At 30.5% G+C, this 21,677-nt stretch overlaps 2 protein-coding genes across 5 annotated transcripts; one reads left to right on the top strand and one right to left on the bottom strand.

Annotated features, from left to right (window-relative positions):
* The first annotated feature begins 1,324 nt into the window (after nucleotides 1–1,324).
* On the top strand, nucleotides 1,325–2,227 carry LOC8289101 (Werner Syndrome-like exonuclease). Its single transcript, XM_002527636.4, has one exon. It carries the CDS (start codon nucleotides 1,458–1,460, stop codon nucleotides 2,091–2,093), a length of 636 nt encoding a protein of 211 aa, XP_002527682.1. The 5' UTR covers nucleotides 1,325–1,457; the 3' UTR covers nucleotides 2,094–2,227.
* Nucleotides 2,228–6,583: 4,356 nt separating this feature from the next.
* Nucleotides 6,584–20,842, bottom strand: LOC8289104. Of its 4 annotated transcripts, none has more exons than XM_015724477.3 (11): nucleotides 20,463–20,842; nucleotides 20,081–20,233; nucleotides 19,248–19,379; nucleotides 18,877–19,027; nucleotides 18,746–18,784; nucleotides 18,585–18,659; nucleotides 17,325–17,384; nucleotides 14,124–14,197; nucleotides 11,062–11,152; nucleotides 7,133–7,279; nucleotides 6,584–6,920 (listed from the first exon to the last, which is right to left on the bottom strand). In XM_015724477.3, the coding sequence occupies exons 1-10, from the start codon at nucleotides 20,771–20,773 to the stop codon at nucleotides 7,238–7,240; spliced, it is 1,128 nt and encodes a 375-aa protein (XP_015579963.1). In that variant the 5' UTR covers nucleotides 20,774–20,842; the 3' UTR covers nucleotides 6,584–6,920; nucleotides 7,133–7,237. The 4 variants fall into 4 exon arrangements, with proteins under 4 accessions (XP_015579963.1, XP_015579964.1, XP_015579965.1 ...); XM_015724478.3 differs by having other exon boundaries at nucleotides 7,150–7,279; XM_015724479.3 differs by having other exon boundaries at nucleotides 14,124–14,188; nucleotides 20,463–20,841.
* Between the last annotated feature and the right edge of the window lie 835 nt (nucleotides 20,843–21,677).

Genomic DNA, 21,677 nt, shown 5'->3' with positions numbered 1-21,677 from the left:
ACTAGTTATAAGATATTGAATTCTATGCTAAGAGCTCAATTGTGGCTCGCCCTTTTACTATCTTCTTAATCACCTATTTAATGTCGAACTTTGTCAACTTAATTAGCCATTTGCCCAACTTTTTAAAGGATCAACATTCTAATATATATATAGATAAGAAATAAAAAAAATAAACTTTAGCAATCTTTAACTAAAATGATAATTCAACTAAACAAGAATCTTTAATACCATCTCACGAATTGGTATAAAGAAATAAAAAAAAAGGGTATTAATATATACCAAATGATGAGTAGATATAACCTACTTATTTAGTAATTACAAGATTATTTCTATATATTTAATATAAAATTAATAATTAAAAAAAGAAGATTAAAGTTCTACAAGCCTATAATAAAGGTGTATGAAAGAAGGAGGTAAAGAAGGTAAGAATTATGACAAAGTCAACATAGAGATATTAGTGGCAAAATAAAAGGTGACTTTAGAAAAGTGAAAAGTGAAAAGTGATTTTTAGGAAAAAGAGAATAAAAAATAAAAAAAGTATACACGTTTCATAAAGTAAAAGGTAAAAGAAAATAATAAAAATATATAAATAATAATTAAACTCATTAATATATTATTTTAGTAGCTTAATTCTAGTATAGTATTATATTTTATTTTGATTTAAGATCCAGCAAAAGATAATAAATATATTTCTAATTTTTCTATATAACTGAAATTTTACTTTACTAAGTTAATGAATGAAATTCATTATCTCTGAGAAAATAAAATATAATTATTGTTAAAATTTAACATTATAAAAAAATTTAGTATAATCCTTCAACTATAATATTGATCTAAATTTTATTTTTTAAAAATAAATTGATTTATATAAGATTTAATTAATATAAAAATTTATTATAAACATTTTAAATATTAAAAAAATATATTCTTCAAGTTATAATTTATTTTGAGGACTTTTATCCTATAAGAGAGTAGAGCCTTGGCTCCCGTTTTTACTAAAAGAATCAAGTCAATGCTAGATTTAGATTTTATATTACTTTTGTAAGTTAGAAAAATCAATTTACAATTAATTAAGTATTATTTACTCAATATATAGTAATTTAATTAGTTTATATGATATTATAAACATAGAATTATTTAAATTAATATTAATCTTATATTTTATTAAAGTTAAATTAAAAATATTTAAATAAAAATTAATTATAGCATTTTTATATGATTATGGTGTATATTTTAATTGTTATTAAATTTATTTTGTTTAATATTTATCTAAAGTTTCAATAGATTTTTTAAATTATTGAAATTATAATAGAGGTAGAATTGGAGTTGTACATTAATTATGGAATGATATGTATGGAAGGCCTCTGTAACCTTCCATCCCTAGAAATTTGAAAATTGGATTCCACCCTAATACCAGATCTGCGTAGCCGCTGTGAAATCTTGTTTACCACAACAAAATGACATTAGGTATCAGAGACTACGAACTGATCAACGACACCCACAATCTATACGACATCACGTTCTTCACCGACCAGATCCACACCCTTGTAACCCACTCTCCTTCTCTCGTAGAACAATGGCTGATAGAGACCCAAGGCCAAAACAACCAAACTCAGCCCACCATCGTTGGCCTAGACGTGGAGTGGCGTCCCAATTTCAGCCGTCATATTGAGAATCCAGTAGCCACTCTGCAACTGTGCATCGGAAGCAGATGCCTTATCTATCAGCTAATACATTCCCCGAGAATCCCGCAATCTCTTTTCGACTTTCTTAAGAACTCAAGTTATGTCTTTGCTGGGGTTGGGATTGAGAGTGATGTTGAGAAGCTGGTGGAGGATTATGGGTTGAGTGTAGGGAATGTGATGGAATTGAGGCGTGTGGCAGCTGAGAGTTTAGGGGTTAAGGAGTTGAAGAATGCTGGGTTGAAGGAGCTGGTGAAGCAAGTTTTGGGGAAGGAGATTCAGAAGCCTAAAAGGGTTACAATGAGCAGGTGGGATAGTATGTGGTTATCTCATGATCAAGTTCAGTATGCATGTCTTGATGCTTTTGTGTGTTCTGAAATTGGCAGGATATTGACTCAATCTGGACCTTGAATTTTCTAATGAAGGGTAATGTCTCTTTTTTCTTTTTGGAATTTAGAGATGTCTTATTTACCCACCATTGTGTGGTTATTGGTATGGAACTCCTCCATGTATGTCTTAATCTAAGAAGGTTTTATTTAGAAATTCCTCATTATTACTTTATCATCGCTGAATAATATGGTATTGAATACTGAAATAAGATTTTAAAACATCCCTTTTCTTCCTTAGAAAAAGTTTTCACTTTTTTTCTTAGATATTTTCTGTTAATCCATCCACTGTGGGCTAATCCGGATCCAAATTCAGCCTGGTAATTAGTATTTCACTTAGCATATGCCTTTCTCTAATGCCTATTTGATTGATGGAATAGAGAAGTTATTCCTTTATCTTGCAAAGAAAGTGAAAATATGGTCTGAAACTAATTGGGTTAAATTGTAAGTTGGTAACTGAGATTTCTAAAGGGAAAGGGAAGGATTTCATGCATTGCCTTTTTATTTTGAAGTTTATTTGTAGTCTAATAAGGCAACTTCTGTATCTCCAGTTTGGGGATCTGTTGCTCAAGTGTTAGGCATAGGCCTTTGGCTCGTCTATCTTTTGCCCTGTGTGCCCATATGCTAAAGACTTCAGGCATTGGTCTTTGAACTTGTGTATTTATGATGCCAGAATTGGCTAAAGCCAGGCATTGATTGATGTAGGGGAAATGTGGATTTTTGTTCTTAAACTATTTTTTATGTAAATAAGCAGTCCAAGTTTCTAAAATTTGTAATCCAAGCTCCTCAGTTAACATTTAACATAGAAACTCAAGAAATAAAGTTCATTTTGGTGACCATACTTATTATTGAGACTCAATGTGACTATTTTTAGCTTTTAAGACTAATTTAGCATAGGACTTTTTGTTTTTGCCTCAAATAATCCCATTTTTACTAGTTTGCATCACATAGTGATGTTATATTTATTAAATAAAATATTTCATTTTTTATTTTTTTTAAAAGGTCTTTCTCCTTGTCTTATTGCTTGAGGATATGTCATTAAAAAGAAAAATTTAACTACAAAACAAAAATAAAATAAAACTATTATTATTATTAAAAGCTTAATTGCAAAAAAAAACCTCCTGTATTTTGTATTTGTTGTTAAATCTAGCATATACTTTTTAAATTTTTTCAATGTTTGTATCAAATTTGAACATTGATTTAAATTTTAATTTTCAGTAAAATTATCAATCAAAATTATTGATGTGTCATAAATTATAGCGACAATAAAAAAAAAAGAATTGAATCAACACTTTCATTATCAAAGTGTTGCATGAAAAGTTAACAAAAGAATATATTAATTTTCTGTACTTAAATAGTAATGTATTAATGATGGAACGAGTCAATAATTCTAATATCGATTCAATTTTTTTATCGCTGAGTTCACGCTATGTTAGTAAATTTGGCAGATAATTTTACTGAATATTAAAATTAAAATCAATGTTAAAATATAGCACAAAAATTTATAAATTATGTGCTAGATTTAATAACAAATGTAACATTTAGATTCTTTTAGTAATTAAATTATTTATTAGATAAATAAATAAAATGTAGAATCCCGCCCTTTCTCTTTCCAATACTCTCTTTGTTCTATCTTTTTTCTTCTTCTGTTTCTCTCTTCCAAGAATGTCTCCCAATCTTTAATTTGAAAGCTCAAACATAATTACTGTAGAAGAGAAAGAGGAACTGTCGGCACAAGTGATGCCTTACTAAATACAACAATATGAGGAGTAATTGGTGCCTCCAACCTTGAATCGGTGATTTATCCATACAAGAAAAATGATAAAGCAAAGAGATAGAGAGAGAAAAAGAAACAACCCACTAGTATAAGGGCAAGTCGCTTGATTGGTTCGAATTCAATTCGTGAGTATGTGAAGTCCCCGGTTATCCAAAACCTCCGGGTGGAGTTGTATTATATATAATAATAGAAGGGTGAAAGCAGTTTTTTTGAATCTTGTGAAAACTGGTTGGGAACGGGTTAAGTTCGACTCTATGGGAATAAGAGTAGATGTTCCATGTTCAAGCGTATTTATGGATAGTAGGACTGGATCCGTAGTAAGCAGCAAAAATGAAGTTTTGAGATCGCCTGAAGGTGGAATGGATACGATTGTTACTGAAAGTATGGAAAGTCCTCTCATTCTAAGAGCTGCTAAAAGACGTAGGATTGGAGGCCGATACAAGAAGAGCTGCCCATATCTATGTGTCCTATTCATCTGTCTCTACACAAGATGATACCAGTCCTTTATCTATGCTGTCTCATTTGGTGGGGAGATGGTTCCTGACTTAGGTCAAGTTCATGTGTTAAGTAAGAATCTTGGACTGGAGGAAGAGATTCTCTATTATACTAATGAATTATATATTTATATTATAGATAAATAAAATTTAAAAATTAATATAATTGTTAACCCATTTTTTTATTTTTCAATTAGTCATATACTCCAGTAAATTAAAACTTCATATACTTTTAATAAATGACAAAATAAATTATTTATTGAAATTAATATAATATAATTTTTAAAAAGTTTTCATATACTAAAATATTTCATTGTTAGTGAATGAAACTAATTCTTTTATATATTTGACAAATTAAGAATTTCATCCATATATAATTGATAATTTCATAATAAAAAGTATTAGATTTTTATGATGGACATCGGTGATTATTAGAGCTGAGCAAATATCAGGTCAGTACGGTTATCACTAAAGAACCAGTACCGTACCAAATTTCAGTTCTTTTAAAATGGAAGAGATCGAAATCACACCAAATATAAATAGCATTGGATTGTATTGAACTAATCTTTTTTTTCAATACGATACAAGTCGACTAGTTAATGTTATTTTGATACTTACACATTAATACTTCTAAACATAATTATACATGTAATCTTGTGCTTTTATGACCTTAATTAGTTAATACAAGATTAACCATACATTTTTATAATGTCCTATAAATAATGATGCAAAATAAAAATTTAAAAGTGAAGAACTAACAAAAGCAATAAGAAGTTATAAATTAATCAGCACAAAAGAAGAACACTAAGAATCACATTATATAGTTACTTTCACTTTTAAAACCAACAATAAAAACAGTTGCATAACTATGAACAGACAAAAAAAAAAGTTTGCAATTATATAGAAAACTCACCTGAAGAAGAGAGTTGCAACAAAGAGTAGCATTGTTTCTTACGAGAAAAGAAAAGAGTGGTATTTTTGTGTGTTGTGACAAAAAAAAAAAGATAATTATAAATAACTAGAATTAATTGTTAATGAATATTAAATTTAATTTTATTATTCATGATACTATTAACTATTAAGTCATTTTATGATCAATGCTATTCTTTTAATTTCAATTATTTCAATTCTGATATTTTTTAAAACAGTTTTTCGATTTGATTTAAAAGAACTTGAGATTTTTGGATCTAAGAAGTATGTTCAATTTTTTCCTTGAAGTATTCTTTTTCTTTACATCTCAACATTTCTTTTCTTTATTTCTCTCATCTCTTTCATTTCAATTATCTTTCTTATTTAAAAGAAAAAAAATATTGTCATTTTGAAACTTTTTAAATTTTTTTTTATTTTTCTCTTTATAAAAAGGTTCAGCTTTTTCAAACTTTATGTAATAAAAATATTTAGTATATATATATATATAGAGGTTCACCTTACATATGCATTTTGTGTCATCAATCCAATTCAATGTCCATCTCCATGATTAGAACATAAGAAAAATATCATTGCTAAACAAATGAGCTCAGAAATAATTAGTTTGATGCACCAATTATTCCAATTTTTAAATGAATATATATTTGGAAGCTATTTAACATTTAACTATGTCATTTTTATTTTAATCTTATTCTTTAACCCGTACCAAATAAAATCAGTTGTTAACCTATTATTTTTGCTTCTTTCAGCTTCCTTTTGACCTTTGATTCTGCAGCAAAAATGAGGAGCAATTTGGGATAACTGTGTGGTCGAACCTTAACAGATCATAGGCATGGCGAACAAGGTTTTCTCCAAGGAGTTAATACCAGAAAACAGTAAAGGAGTACAACAGCATAGAATCACCCACCATGCACACGTTGGATCAATCACTGATGCTGGTCAAACTTCTGCCGGGTCTAATCAAAAGGAATGATAAAGGGAAACCATGCTGCTTGCAGATATATCTGTTCAGAATCCCTGGCAGGTAGATATTGCTGAATCTCATGATATTTTCTTTGCATTAGATACGAGGCTGATGCTTCTTTTCCAAATGTTACTGTACAGAGTGATTGTCTACATGTTATTTCACTTCTTGAAAACAAGAAACCTGTTTAAATAAACTTCGAAATTGTCTTACAGACTGCTGTGGAGTCACCTCCTTGGGGGAGGGAACAGAGCAGCCCATCTGCTGCTGCTGCTGCTAGGTTAGATTTTCAACAAAGTTTGGGTAGAGGAAATCCCTAGTCTAAGCTTTCTAAGATTCTTGAGGAAATCCAATTTATTATCAAGAGATCTATATGATTTCACTTATAAATTTGACAAACAGTTTCTGTACAAAAAACGTGACACAATTTGAAGAGTTCTCTGAAAAAACAAAAACAAAAAGTAGCTCATTAACCAGAGACATAGGCAACAAAATATCAAAATATACAGCACTACAAAAACCAAGCCTAGGTGCAGCATGATTTAAAGATTGATGAGAGAAAAAGAAAAAAAGGAAAAAGAAAAATTGGTTGATATACAATGCAAGAGCCAACATTCTTTTTGCATCACTCTCAAGCTAATAGGAAAACCGAGTTAGCTTGCATTTTTTGCTTTCTTGTCTCTTGCAATTCTGAAAACCAAAGGTAAAAACCGTTAATTCTTGGACAATAAGAAGCAAAAGTTACTTTTCAGAGAAGCAGAAGTTAGAAGTTGTTCAATTTCCAAATTGCTGCTACTCATTTTCTAAAATCAATAAGAATAGATTGCAGGCTGCAGCTCAAATCTAGAACATTATATATACAGGAACACTAGCAAACAGCAAATCAGAAGCAAAATACTCACAGAAGTGGGATTGTCACCTAATTTTAATCTACATCTGGTCTGGTGGAGAAACGAACCAATTGGAGCTTCAATGTAGCTTGCAAAACACTGATGCAGTCTTTGACTTCAATCAATGTCAGATAGCCTATACGTACGGGTGATGCGAATCTGAGGCAAACACAGCAAGCTTAGTGGTAAACAAAGAAACCAACTACAATGTTAATGTTCACTAGAAAGGCATTCAGTAGAAATGCAGAACATGTTTAATTTCTGTAATCGATTGGACACCAAGATTGGTTTCATGTGCCATAAAATTTTGCAGAGGAGAAAAAAGCGCAACGAATACAGCAAGCAAAAAAAGTAATAAATTATTACATTATTCAGGTAGTCTCATCTGACCAAACAAAAGCAAAAACTGCTAATAATCAAGACTACAAAATTTAAAAGCAGTTCTCCAATCGTAACCATGTGGCTTAGCTAACAACCTAGTTGATATGATAAAGATGATAGAAAATGAACTTAAGCTGGGCTCTGACCAGTATCAGAGGTTTCCTTGAAATTTATTTTCTGACTGGAATATAAGACAAAATTGAAAGAAAAATAAAAGAAGAAAAATGTCAGACCCTGGCCCTCAAATTCACCATCCCAACATCAATACTGAACAGATAATTACCCATTACGCAACTGCCTACATGTAAATCATCAAAACAGCTATATTTTATAAAAAATGAGAGACCTTGGAAGCAAAGTCTCCAACCGCGCTCCCGCCCTCCACTCAGACCATCAACACCTAGCATTACTAGGGAACCAACAGGAGGAGGAAGAGTGGTTAATATTGGAAATAAAACAGAGATGTTCCGCAAGGTAGATAGGGAACGTTGGATTTTGTTTAACTTCTTTTATTTAATTCCTCTCAATCAAGCTTCATATCTTTCAGATCTATTGACTTTGGCCAAGGGATGTTTGATGAGGCATCTTCCAGCAGCCGCAGGCGCAAAGTTCAGAGTTCAAGCCGTGACGAATGGCATGGGCGTGACAGCAACCCATGGAGCCTTCTGCCAAGCGAGGGTCGATAAGGAGAGGTTTCATCACAAGCATGGCACAGTATCTCACGGGTGTGAACACAAATCGTAAGTTATTATGTTACTTTGCAGGAATTAACTTATGATGCTAGTCATGACCGTTAAATCATGAACTAAATGATTGATTTTATCCTATTTTACTCTTTTGCCATTATTTGCTAGAAATCTATAAATACTTGTTTGTAGGGTTTGGATATTAACTTCCCATCAATTTTAGTATTATAAAGCCGTTATGATTTTCTCAGACTTGAGAATTCAAGTTTCCTGTTTGAAACTTGTTCTTGTTTTTCTTTTAAGATTTGTTCATGTGATGATCCTTTTCCCACTATACTCTATGTCAATGTTTCTATGGATGGACTTCTGAGGTGTCCAGATTTTTCCTTCTGTACAAAATGGAAGGATCCTCCTTCGCCTAATATTTTGAGTAACAAATTCTTAGTGACAAACAGATGCTGCACTTAATGATTGTCAAAGTTTGACTGGTTTGACTTGTGTGGTTAGGACTGAAACAGGGGCAGTAATTGGTCATTAGAGCAGAGTGGTTAATGCAAGATGGTCTCCAACTGAAGCAGAGGCAATGGATCTCTTGGAGGGTGCTTTTCTGGTTAATGCTTTTCTGGTTCAGATTCTAAGTGTGTTATTGATGTGCTTAATGTAAATCAAGCAAATTTGACTACTCTAGGTGGAATTTGTGTTGACATTCATCAAGAAACCTCTTCTGTTCAAGAGGTTCAGTTCATGTATATCCCCAGAGAAATAAAAATAGGCTGGCACATCGTTTAGCTAAGGATTCTTTGTATCAGGGTTATGAAACTACTTGGTTGGATTGTCACTCACCAAGTTTATCACCATTTGTAAGGACTGATATGCCTGTGTTTTAATTTATTCAGTGAATGAAGCTTTTCTTTCAAAAACATATTAAAAAAAAAGAAAAAAGCACATAACTTTAGGTATTATAAGCAAAATACACCTCTAATTGTTTCTTACACTTCAGTAGTATCATTATTGTATAAGCAATCATGAAAGCCTTTAGTTTACAGAATTTTATTTTAACTCAATCTTCTCAAGTAGCAGCGCCTATTCTAAACCCAAACTAATTAGGCTATCATTAAATCATATATGAAAATTAATATTAATTTAAGGAATTGTAAAGGATGCTGCAATTCCTAATTATAATACAATTCCCAATTAGTGGAATAAAAATGTAACCCTCCCAAACATGAAAAAGCAGTTTGCGGGTTTTATTAGTTTTACCCTCTAACCAGTATAAATATCTTATTAGAATTAGAAGTAGTGTTAAGTGGCCATTAATTAAATAAAGCCTCAAATCAATAATGAGAAGTTAATTTATTAAGAATTAATTTAAAGAATAATATAAAATTATTAAAATGTAAATGCCCAAATTGACATAAAATTTGAAAACAATTATCAAGAATTTAATACATGCTTCTTAGTAATAAATTACTAAATAAAGCTTCATCTGGTCATTTTAATTGGATTTGGCAAATAAAAATCCACCAAGTTGTAGGAATTTTAAGCAAAATACATCTCTAATTGTTCCAATCATGAGTTGCTTAATATCATAACACAAATTTTAGGTATTAAAATTCTTAAATTAAATTTTAACTTGCTATACCCCAGGTTAAGTTAGATAACGTTGATGATATTTCTCTATTATAGTAGGGCAAAGAAATGGAGGTTTGCAGTAAGTATATAAACATATTATTAGGCACATAAAAGTGTTATACACTTTTCTTCTTTTACCAATCATTGAGGGTATAAACTTGCATTAGGAACATAAAAAAGTTAAATACTTTTGTTCTTTTTAATTAATTTCCCAGTGAAATTACCTAAAAACTCTATTAATTTATTTTATTTCTTATTTTTTCTAATTAACTTTATTTTCTTCTTGAAATTAAATTGTACTTTAAATAATTAACTATTTTAAATTATCACTCTTTTCTTATTCTAATCAAATCAATCTTTCCGTATTCCAATTGAATCATATTTTAACTAATTAATTACTTCAATTTAATAGTCAATTAGAAAATGACTTTAATGACTGGTCTAAATAAACAATCTATAAGAGTTTAGTAAGGAGTCACTAATTATAGATAGATGTATATGCATATTTGAATTAAAGAATTCACAAAAGCATGCATCACAACTCAAGTCACATGATTTAGAGAAACACGTCGGGTGCCTAAACCACTAGTAGCTTAGAATTTTGAGTTATCAACCCAAAATGAAGATTTTGGCATACTGAGTTAAGAGTTTTTACAAACCAACCCTAAGAATTAGCATTGGGCTGCGCCCTTTTAAAATCTAGGGCACAAGGTCCTAGTCACCCCAGCCAAGAGTTGGTTTCGAGGTAAGGAAGAAATTGTTATATTGTCCTGATCCACAACACCATCAAAAAACTCTGCCAAAAATATTATAACAATTCATCTAATTTTTGCGTATCAGCTACTCTATAAATTAACTAGGATCAATAAGGATTAACAAAACGGTTAACTTTTTAGAGTAAAGTTAACATGGACTAATTGGGTGAAATGTCATGATTTTATTAGTTGAATCTTTTCATGACTTGATAGTTCAAGTTCGTATAACAGCCAACTCACTGTGCAACCCATGCCACCACTACCCAACGCAAAGGAAGGTCCACAAAACTGGATCAATGCCTCAATATTGACCATTACAGGACCATCCAAACAGATAGAAATTCCATTGCAAGTTGTAAACAAAATTACATACAACCAGAATGTAGCATGTGAGCATGTTTAAACATGTCAGAAACATACACAATAGAATCTGGAGTGGAGATTACCAAAATTGAACAGAATTAAACAACCATGACCATAAATTTACCTTTGCAAATGCATAAATTGCTCGCAAGATTCTAGCATAATCAGTTCCAAGCATTTGAATTACAACATCTGCCAGAAAAGTTCCCCACAGCCTGCAAAAGAGAGAAAACAATGTAAATGAAATGGTGATATAGAATTTTTTTATTTTTCCTGCCTCTTTCACTATTGCATCTCTTTTATTTGCTCAAAGATGGTACAGAATAAAACAACTCTCCAACTAAGCCAAATGCAAACAGTTGAGTAGGAAACAAGCAAAATATTTACCATCTTTACATGAACTAGTTTTTTTTTATCCACATAGACGCACGTGAATATTAATAACTTGACTCGTTATTGTTCACAAAAATTAAATATAACATAATTATTAAAAGGTTATATTTAAGAACTTGTAATGAAACTATTAAATCATTTATTTTTCATACTAAATAGTACAAGAATGTAAGTACTTACAGTTACAAACTCGTTAACTGAATGATTAGACATTAAAAATTCTAAAAATTGGTACATAAATAATAAAATAAAAATTAAGCAACACTAAAAGTTTAAAAAAAAATTCATATAATAGCTACTGTTTATACCCCATTATATTCATTAGTACTATATATCACATTTAGAAGTGAAGGTTAATAATTGCACCCAGTGTTATTCGTATGATAAAAGAATACTAGATTTAGAATCATAGACACTTTTGTTTTTAAATAGATGAAATAAATTTTATATTACATTTAATTCATCTACTTTTACCTTCTTTTATCCTTTTGCCAATAGATTAAATCAATTATAGTTCATATTAGATTGTACACATGTGATTCATTATAATTATATACTTACTTTTTATTAACAAAATAATTGTACACTCAGCAATTGAATAATTAAAAATTAAAAGTAAAAATCTTAAAAATAAACAAATATATATATATATATATATATATATATGAAATGAAAATTAACCAACCCTAAAAGTTAAAAAGTAATATAATAGCTACTATCTACATCCTCATCATATTATATTAAAAATGTAAATATATTAGTATTCATTAGTAATTAATGTTAAACCAAGAGTCAAAAGAAATGGAAAAGTCAAATACATAAACAATCAAATTTCCCATAATAAACTAACTTGTAGCCACATAACTCATTCTTTTCTTTCAAACAAGGAAAAACTCTCAGTTCTTTTCTTTTAAAGTTTTATTATCTTAAATAAATTGTAACCCAAGTAAAATAAAACTATTAAATTATAAAAGATATTACGGTATTGAATTCCTAATTCATAGAATTTTTTGTTTTCTATTTAAACTTAAATATATTAAATTAATTCACTAACCAATTTTTAGACAGCAATACGGAAGAGTTTCTTGATAAATTTGTTTGTCCACCTTCCCCTTCCCATTTTTATATATGTTATTCCAACAGATCTAACAACAATGAGATGTCAAATTGACCAGTGTCATCTAGATCTAGGCAGATTTACCATGACGGTTAACTAGAGCAGAAGAAGAATAAATTGTTTAATTATATATCTGTTGTGATTAAGCAGTGGCACTTGGCTTGATAAAAGTAATCTGACAGAAGCATAGGTTTAGACAAACAATAGCATGAAAAGGGGAAATATAAGAGAAGGGGGAAAGGAAAAAGGAAAATGAAAATTAAAGGAAACACATCAGAGCAAGAAAATCATTATCCTAAGCACACTGACTTCATTCACAAACACTCCTGGCCCTCCACCCTACATTTTGGTGATTTAGAACCTTTCACATGGTCATGATGATAGCTATCAAGGAACAGCTAAAGAGGACCAGATTTTGCAGAATTTCTTGAACAAGTATCCTCCTTCCTTTTCAATATTTTACATCTGTATCGCTTTATACTCTACACACTTTTGTGCAGACCCAATAAAACAGATAAGAATGGAAATAAAACCAGTTTGTGCAGAAAAATATGATCAAGTAACAAAATTAAAGTTGAACATATCTCTAGCTCTAGGGGCCTACAGATAGGCACTAAGGAAAATTACATATAGCACCAATTTTGTAAGAAAATAGAAAAATAGGTAGTTGGAAAAGATATAAAATAATCATAAGCAACAATTTAATCGTCTTAAAACTTTAAGCTATAGAAACTCCAAGTTTTTGTGCACAAGCTTCTCAGCAGGAACACCAGAAGGCAAAGTACTAGGCTTAAAAAAAGGTCACTGTCTAGCACATAATGACGAGAAAACGGAAAAACAAACTCGCTTTGACATTATTAATCAATCAACAAAAAGTAAGTTCCAACATTTATCCATGATGACATAAGCACTAAGAAATTACAAAATCTACACAAAACTAAGGAGCTACAATTTAAGTACACAATCAGGAAAACTATGGAGCGCCAACACTCACATTGTTCATCTTGATATTGGAATAAGAATATCTTGTTAAACTATGAACATTTAAACTAGAAATACTTTTTTGTTTCAACAAGGAATGCTATTTCTTTCTTCCAAAGGAAAAGAAAAAAGATAACTTTTTCTTCATATAGAAAGCTCGTGTTAATATTAGATTATTTGATTTAATGTAGTAATTGTTTACCTAGTACATTAAGTACCATAGTTTAGTCCTAATATCTCTCTCTGTGTGTGTGAACAATTTTTCGACACCAATTTAGTTTTTTGATTCAATCTAAATCGTTTGAACATATATGCTCAGAATTGGAACCAGAACTGCATAGAAACAAAGATTTTAAATTGATCCTGTCTGATGTGGTCTCATAGTGCTCAATCCAGTTTAGATCTTGTACTTTTCAGTCTGGAGATTCGGGCGATTCAGGTTCTCCAAGAACCATGCCCAAGCCTACTACTATCATGCAGTATGTCTACCCATGTTTCTCACAGTGCTTATCAATATTTGCTTGACAATCAAACCTTTCTCACCAGCCAAGGAAGTCTAGGATTTTTTATGGAGAAAAAAAAAGATAAAACACAAAAACAAACCTAAATGCAAGTAACACACAGAAGGAAAAGATTGGAAACAGACAAAGCTTGAACATTCATAAGATGTTTCTTATTGCAGGAGAGATCAATACATTGGGCCGAGTAATGCTAACATGCTCCTGAAACCCAGATATCTTGATGCAGCACCAGCTAAACCCTGTAAATACTAAGAGATTCAGAAATAATAAAATAGGACATCAATATTATATTGTCACATGGTAATAACATATGTTGAGTATATATATATTCATTGTGCTGTTAAACCACGAATGAAATTGCTAAAATTAGTTTAGTCCATTGTTTTAGTGAAAAATAACATCTGTGGAAAATATGTTTTTTGAAATGACTTTTTTTTTTGGTTGCAGTACTAGAAACTAATTGTAAATTATAATTTTAGCTTTTGACGTATATACGAACTTTTAAATTATATCGAGAACTTATTCTTTTCCTCTTGAAATATGAACACAACGATCATTAAAATATGTGTTTGGTTATGATTAAAAGAGTACCATTCATATATTATTCATAGAATACATTACTCCGCTTGAATCCAATATAATTTGAAATGAAGATATTCTTAATTCAATTTCTAAACTTGGAAGAAATTAGAAATTGAATCAAATAATTCAAATCAATTATTAATGATAAATTCAAAAATCTTTGATCTTTACAAAACAATCTATAAAACAACTGATAGAGTTTGATTTCTCAACTCAACAAGTAATATCCCTAAAGTACACTTTTCCATATTACAAGTGGAAGGGAATATATAATGACTACTATTAAAGCAATTCAGTCGAGACTTGCTATATCCATGTGTATTAAGTCCCTATCTCTATGAATATGAAAGATTTTTCCATTAAATTTCACCAATGTAGTAGAATTGTTTCTAGCTATCTCATTATTCTAGCTATTTGTACATAGGCCTCTCATTTACTGCAATTCTATTTTGCTCTATCAGAATTTGTATTCCATTTTCATTGAACATAAATTTTCCTATAGGAATCATAGACAAATAAGATAGAAGTCCACATAAAATATATGTTCCAGGGGTTACATATATAATTGTTGTTATAACTAAAAATAAGGTTTTGTAAAGAATTTTTCTTTTTCACTGAAAAGAATTAATAAGGATTGATTATGCATCAATTTTGATTTTCTTATATCATTAGGATTAGAAAATTATAATTTTAAATTCAAATCCAAAAACTGTTTATGAATTCACATTCAATAGTTAATAGTAACAAATTTTCCTTAATTTTGGAATTTGTGACTAAAAATTAAATTTTCATCAATAGATTATAGAAAAATTTTAGATAGTGTGTGTTTTGAGATACTAAACAAAATAAACTGAAAGGACAAATCCAATCCAAAAAAGACAAAATAGAGAGAGAGAGAGAAACTCCACCTCTTAAAAAGGCAAATAGAGATGGAATATTTTCATCTATTTTTATGTTGCCTACTATTATTTACTTCGTTTACTAGACCCATAGGGTTTCCTTTCAATCAAGAAGGAATGAAGGTGGATATATTGTCAAAACTATTAACTCCGTCTTTAAACCTTTTCCATCAAAATTCAAATCCATATATATATATATATATATACTACTATTACTATCTAGCCCTAATTTTCTTTTCTAACTACTAGTACCACAACCATAATTCACTCAAACACACCTCACAAAATCAATTTCTTTCATCAATTAAACAATTTCATTCATTGGATAATGCAATTAGAATTTTCGATCAAATACTTCCTCTTCTTTTATGGGTTTTATTGAGTTTATTTGAAGCTACGAACTAAAACCTTAAAGTCAAGCTGCATACTCTCCATCTATTTTTCAATTTAAAGGTTTAACTTTTACTAACTTGTGCATTGTTAATCAGCTACTTTCATATGTTTTCTTTGGCAATTCAGGACTCAAGATTAATAATATTTAAATTTGTGATTACTCTAAATGATGAAATAAAATTCATGAGTCAAAATTATTTTCTTTTAATATTAAAATCGAAAATGGTACCGAGCATACTTGTATTGAACCCAAATATTTGTTACAATTTGGTACGGTGTCATTTATATTTGGTACGGTTCTAATACCTTAAATTTTAAAAGAACCGAGATTTGGTACGATACTAATGATTTTCGAATAACAGAACTAGAAAAACCCGTGCTCAACCCTAATTGATATGAATTTGTAACAAATGTAATTTTTTCAGTCGATATAGCTTTTCATAATATTTATAGTATCTTCATATAAGCCTTTTTCTTCATCATTAAGAAATTTAAATTTCTTTAATTCGCTCGCTGAAAAAAGTTCTAGAGAATTTTTTGTGATAAAATCATAAATGTCATATGTAATTAGTCCTTCGATCGAGATTACTTATGTTTTTTATGAAATATCTTTCATTGGAGGTATATAAAAATAAATTTAACCAATTCATTATTTTTTATAAATGATTAACTAATGGCATTACCAACGACATTGGTGTTACTTCTTTGGGGGAGACGGTATAAGATATATAAGAACCAGTCACATCTCTTCTTATCTCTTATATTTATTTTATACATTAATCTTTCACTAATTTATTCTTTTTTCTTTTCACAAATTGTATAAAAAAATCAATTTTCTTTACAAACTTCTAAACTTAATTTTAAATATTATTGTAACATTTTATTTTAATTGTATTTAATTATATAATTACTTAATATATTTAAAATTTAATAAAATATTTATTATTTTACAAAATTTATTATTTATATTGACATTAATACATTAATTGATCATTATTCATTTCTTATAGAATTTTCAAAATGATCAGTTTTAATATATCATAATGGACGATTCAAATATTTATAGTTCATATGAGAGAAAAAATGCATAAGAAAGAGTAAAACTGGAAGCGGAACCAAAAAATTAGGATTGATCAATGGTGATTGGTAGACTAGACTAATGAGCATGAAGTTATGCATTTCCCTTGTAGGTTCTATGATTTTTCTTTTTTACGATATTGTGACAATTCCATAAAAGATTTCCCATTTCAAGAGCAAAAAAGTCTTGCATTGAAAATGAGCAGGTTCTCCCTTCAATTAAAACAATTTTTTTGTTGCCTAAACATTGAAATAAGTGAAAAATGTTTTTGGAAAAATATTTTGTATGAAATAAACTTATCCTTAATTATTACAATGAGAAAATAGGTTTTCGAAGAATCCATACCATGTTAAAATTAATCAAATAGTTTGAAAACATTATGGAGAATTCTTAAAAAATAAAAATCTAAAATGATATTGTCACCTGCTTTGCTGCAAGTAAGGCTGCTCTAGATTCCAAGTTAATGGCAGCTAATTGTCCACCCTGATTACAAAGAAAGAAATAGATTCATCAATGATCTTATGTATGCTATCCAATATAGAACCTCATCCAAGAAATATAAAAAATTAAAAAACAAAAAGATTGTAGCGGGATGGTGAAAATATTCAACCAACTAGATGAAGCCAAATATCATGTTATACAATCAGCCACTTTAACATGACATGCAAGAATAAAATTTAGTAAATATATTTATGAACAAGACGATGACATGCTTAAGGGTGCATAAAATATAACACCACATGCACATCATCTAAGACTTGAAGGATCCACTATAAGCTTAGTCACCAATGCAAAGTCAAGGTTGCTCACTCGGTGAATTATTAAGCGAAGCTCACTCTAAGGTTGTATTTTTACATAATGATGCTAGCTCAAATGTTGGATGCTTAATGGTAGGCTTAACACTTGGGCAATGGGCATAGACCATAGGTTGTCGATTCAATTCCCAAAATTAGCCTTACTCATCTCTACAGCAAGTGAATGATAAAATTCCTCATTTTTGGAAATGCAATATTTACTTATTAGAATGGCCCTTGCTAAGTTCTGTTCATATAGTAATAACAAATTTCAACCACTAAGGGCCTATTAGTGATTGTTATTGGGTGTTAAAGAAAAAGTAAAGTTAGTATTATTTTGATTTAATAGATTGAGTTTCTTAATTTTTTTTATAAACTGCTTTTGTCAAACATGCTTTTAAAAAATCCAAAAATAGTTTTCAGAACTTAAAAAACGAAAAAAGAAATTTAAAAAGCAGTTTGGCCCGTCGCAGTCTCAAATGGGCTTAAAGCTTCCAATAATAAGACAGCAAAAAACAAATAATTCTTTGATAGGAATAACACATTGCAAGCTAGGTGTCAAATATGGGACGAATGAAGCAATCAACAACAAATAGGTTCTTTTAATGTTTTAGATGCAGCTCGTGGAGATCCCCAAACAACAACAGGCTTGAGCCGGGCAATTCACATTCTCAAATTTATTTGAAATTGAAAAAATGTTGCCGACTATAGTGCAAAAAAAGACGTGAAATAATTAGTAGTTAAGAAAGTGAAGCAAACAATAGCTGGTGTAGAATAAAGATTCTTTGCAAGATTAAAGAAAGTATTACAATGCAACACCTAAACAACATTGAGCAGTTTCAAATTTCTTTAATAACTAAATAACAATGATACAATGCAAAGCATGTACCTTCTTGATAACTTCCTTTTTAATTTGATAGTTGGCAGCTTCCAGAAACACCTTCCCTGATAATTTTCTAGCTAACTACAACAAGATCAAACTAGCTTAAGAACATGAAAGAAAGACTTCAAGATTAAATAAACCAAATAAAATGGAAGTACACCTCTTACCAATTGATAAAATCTTGACAATGTAAACACACCCCCACCCTGACAAGAAGTTCAAAGAGAAAAATGGAGATTCAGATCACCTCTAAAAAGTTTAAACATATAAACATCAATGTCGTTGAAAAAATATATACCTTTAAAATTACCGACTGGAGCTCTGCTAGCCCAAGTTTTATAGCAGCAATGGCTTGTCCGTTCCACTGCCTAAGTCCAATTTCTAGACTACCTTGATCACTAGGAACCTCAGAAAATTCCCACAAGCCTGGAACAGTTCCTGATTCTTCACTACATGAAAGGAGTATCAACTTTAGATCATTAGAGAACATTTTAAAGTAAGGAAATTACTTTTCTCCATATACAAGTTTTTTTTTTTTCAAAAACACTAGCCTTTAAGTATTAACAGATTGTACCAAATGGCTGTCAACAATGACTAGCTAATAAATGCATCCATGAAAAGAGGTGCAGTATAGGAGGTCAGCCAAACCAATAATCTCGGAAAACATACCTTGGATGATCTTGAAGAAGGTGAAGAAATATTTCGGCTTCTAAGTCTTCAGTTGGCAATTTTCTTGAGCAAGGAATGTTTAACTTTTTTCTAACAGCAAGCAAGACATTTCTATATGAAGGCCTCCAACCTCTACCACAAGATTTAAGAAACCATAGGAGACGGGCATCAGTCCAAACACAATAGTTAATACATAGCCCAGATATAAGAATTCAGTTTGCCAAACCTATTTTTCCACTGTTAGAGCTATAGAGTGTTCTATTTGACTTGGAGTCTTGGAGACTGTAGATTCAATTACCAGTGCAACTAAGTCAAGCTATGTGCGAAGTTTTTGGACGCAACTCAGCTTTGATTATGTCAGAGCTCTTTGAGTTGAGTTTTTTGGTTTCAGAACTCTACTTCAGCAGCGAGCCAGACAAAGAATTTTGGTATAACTTACAAATAATTTACCATTTTACTCCAAAAAAAAACCTCAAATTTGTGCTCAACCTCAAGCTCAGTTGAGTTTGATTGAGCTTGAATCAGAGCTTAACTCAAGTCAATGATGATCAACTGAAGCATGAGTATGTCAAGCATAGTATCAAGTTTGAGTTTTCAGTAGGAAAGTTAAAACTCACTTGAATTCAAAGTTAAGTTTAACACAATTTCTCAACTTGAGTTGAGTTAAATTAACACAATACACCATTCTCAAAGCTCCCATAGCAAGAAATCTCATGTACTAGGAGGGAATAAGCTTTTTAATCCTAGGAATGTTCATGAATTCATTCAATTACTTATCAATTAGAGTAACAATCTAAACACCAAACATAAAACTAATATCAATATCCAATTACCTTAATGTCGACCTTGCATCTGCAGCAAGGTATAAGAATCGAGACTCAAGAGCTGCAATAAAGGCTTCCCGCTCTGCCATGTCATCTTCAAATGTGGAATACTCGACATCCACTCCATTACCCGTAATGGATTTGAGCAAAGGACTGAAGTAACTGAAACCATCCGAAAACCCAAAAACAACTAAAAAAAAGATTTAATAAAAAATAAATAAAATGAATCTTGAATATTACCAATCACTTGTGAGAATAGGAATGGTCTTAAGTTCGAATCTCTTTCGAGTTCGAGTAAAGTAAGGGGTGACTACCATGTTGTCTAGCCAACAGCCTATTCAGTCTCTAAATCAACATAAAAATATAATGAGTTTTTGAGTTAAACAAAGACCTGGGACCAAATAGGATTCTCTCAAGCTCGTACAACTCAGAGTCAGTGGCGAGTTCAAGCACCGAGCGTAGCTCACGATCAAGTGTTCCTGAAACTGCGGCGTGACTGCAACGGATAATCCCTAGACTCTTCTTCTTGTCCGAGCTAAGAATCTGGAACACATCAGTGCGAGAAAATGTGGAGAAGTGAGAGAGTGGATTGATGGTTGTTATCACTGGGAAAGTGTGTCTGGACGTGGACGTGGAAGTGGGCGTGGGCGCGGGCGCTGGCGCGGGCGCGGGCGTGCAAGGCAAAGGAAGGTGGAGTGCCATAGAAGCACTGCAAGGAGCAAGTCAAGTCTGCCAATTCTCTTTTACTTGTTAAAAAAAAATAAAAAAGAGTGCTAATTCCCTAAATTATTTAGCCACTCAATTGTAGAAGGAATAAAGTTCAATTTGGTCCCTGAACTTATTGCATAAGTTTATTCAGCCCTTTAGCCGAATATAATAGAAAAGCATACGGTGAAAAAAAATATATCAACTAATTGGAAATATATAATTAAACATTTATTCTTCAAACCAACTCAATTTCAACATTTAATTCTGATAGGAAGTTTAAATAAGTCAAACATTTATTTTTCATAAAAGTTCTGAATAAGTCAAATTATTAACAAAATTATAACTTTTGTTAGTAGCACGACTCTTTAAAATATCAATTAAAGATATGTAGATTTTTTTATTTTTTAAAAATAAAAATTAAACAAACTAATGTAATTAAATCAAATAATAGAATTGAAAAAATTATAAATTTAATCCAACTCAACCAATAAACACCAAGCCATTAATAAAAATCTAACTATTGTTAACGAAGAAGTGTGACGAGGACGGTAGGTGGTGGCGATCTCTTATTTTTATTGTTCCTCTCGCTATTGAAATTAAACAATAGGAACAATCAATGAAACAACAAGAAAATAAATAAAAGATGATTCTTCTAATAAGCCATGAACTAGATCAGAATCATTCTCAAAACATTATCAATAATGATTAGCTATTATGAGCACTTAGTAAGTTTTTAGACTCGACTCTAAGTGATTTGTGACATCGTCATCATGTTGAGGAACCACTCTTCGTACTGGACTCGTTTCAAAATGAATCATTTGGACGAAGGATTTAGAAGATCACAATGATCATTTGACCATCAAAAAAGTGAAGTCACCATCCGAAATATCAGGACAAG

This window comes from Ricinus communis, chromosome 3 (genome assembly GCF_019578655.1).
Source record: "Ricinus communis isolate WT05 ecotype wild-type chromosome 3, ASM1957865v1, whole genome shotgun sequence".
Lineage (NCBI taxonomy): Eukaryota > Viridiplantae > Streptophyta > Magnoliopsida > Malpighiales > Euphorbiaceae > Ricinus > Ricinus communis.
The sequence above is the reverse complement of the archived record's forward strand: the minus strand, read 5'-3'. Positions and strand labels throughout refer to the sequence as shown.

Bases quoted from the DNA above. Each gene is read 5' to 3' on its own strand.
- LOC8289104 (XM_015724477.3), bottom strand. From the start codon at position 20,773: ATGGCACTCCACCTTCCTTTGCCTTGCACGCCCGCGCCCGCGCCAGCG. The intron at 18,785-18,876 runs GTATATATTTTT...ACTTCTTGTCAG, and splicing joins TCCAGTCGGTAATTTTAAAG to GGTGGGGGTGTGTTTACATT. The intron at 7,280-11,061 runs GTAAATTTATGG...TGTTTGCCTCAG, and splicing joins CAATTTATGCATTTGCAAAG to ATTCGCATCACCCGTACGTA.
- LOC8289101 (XM_002527636.4), top strand. From the start codon at position 1,458: ATGACATTAGGTATCAGAGACTACGAACTGATCAACGACACCCACAAT.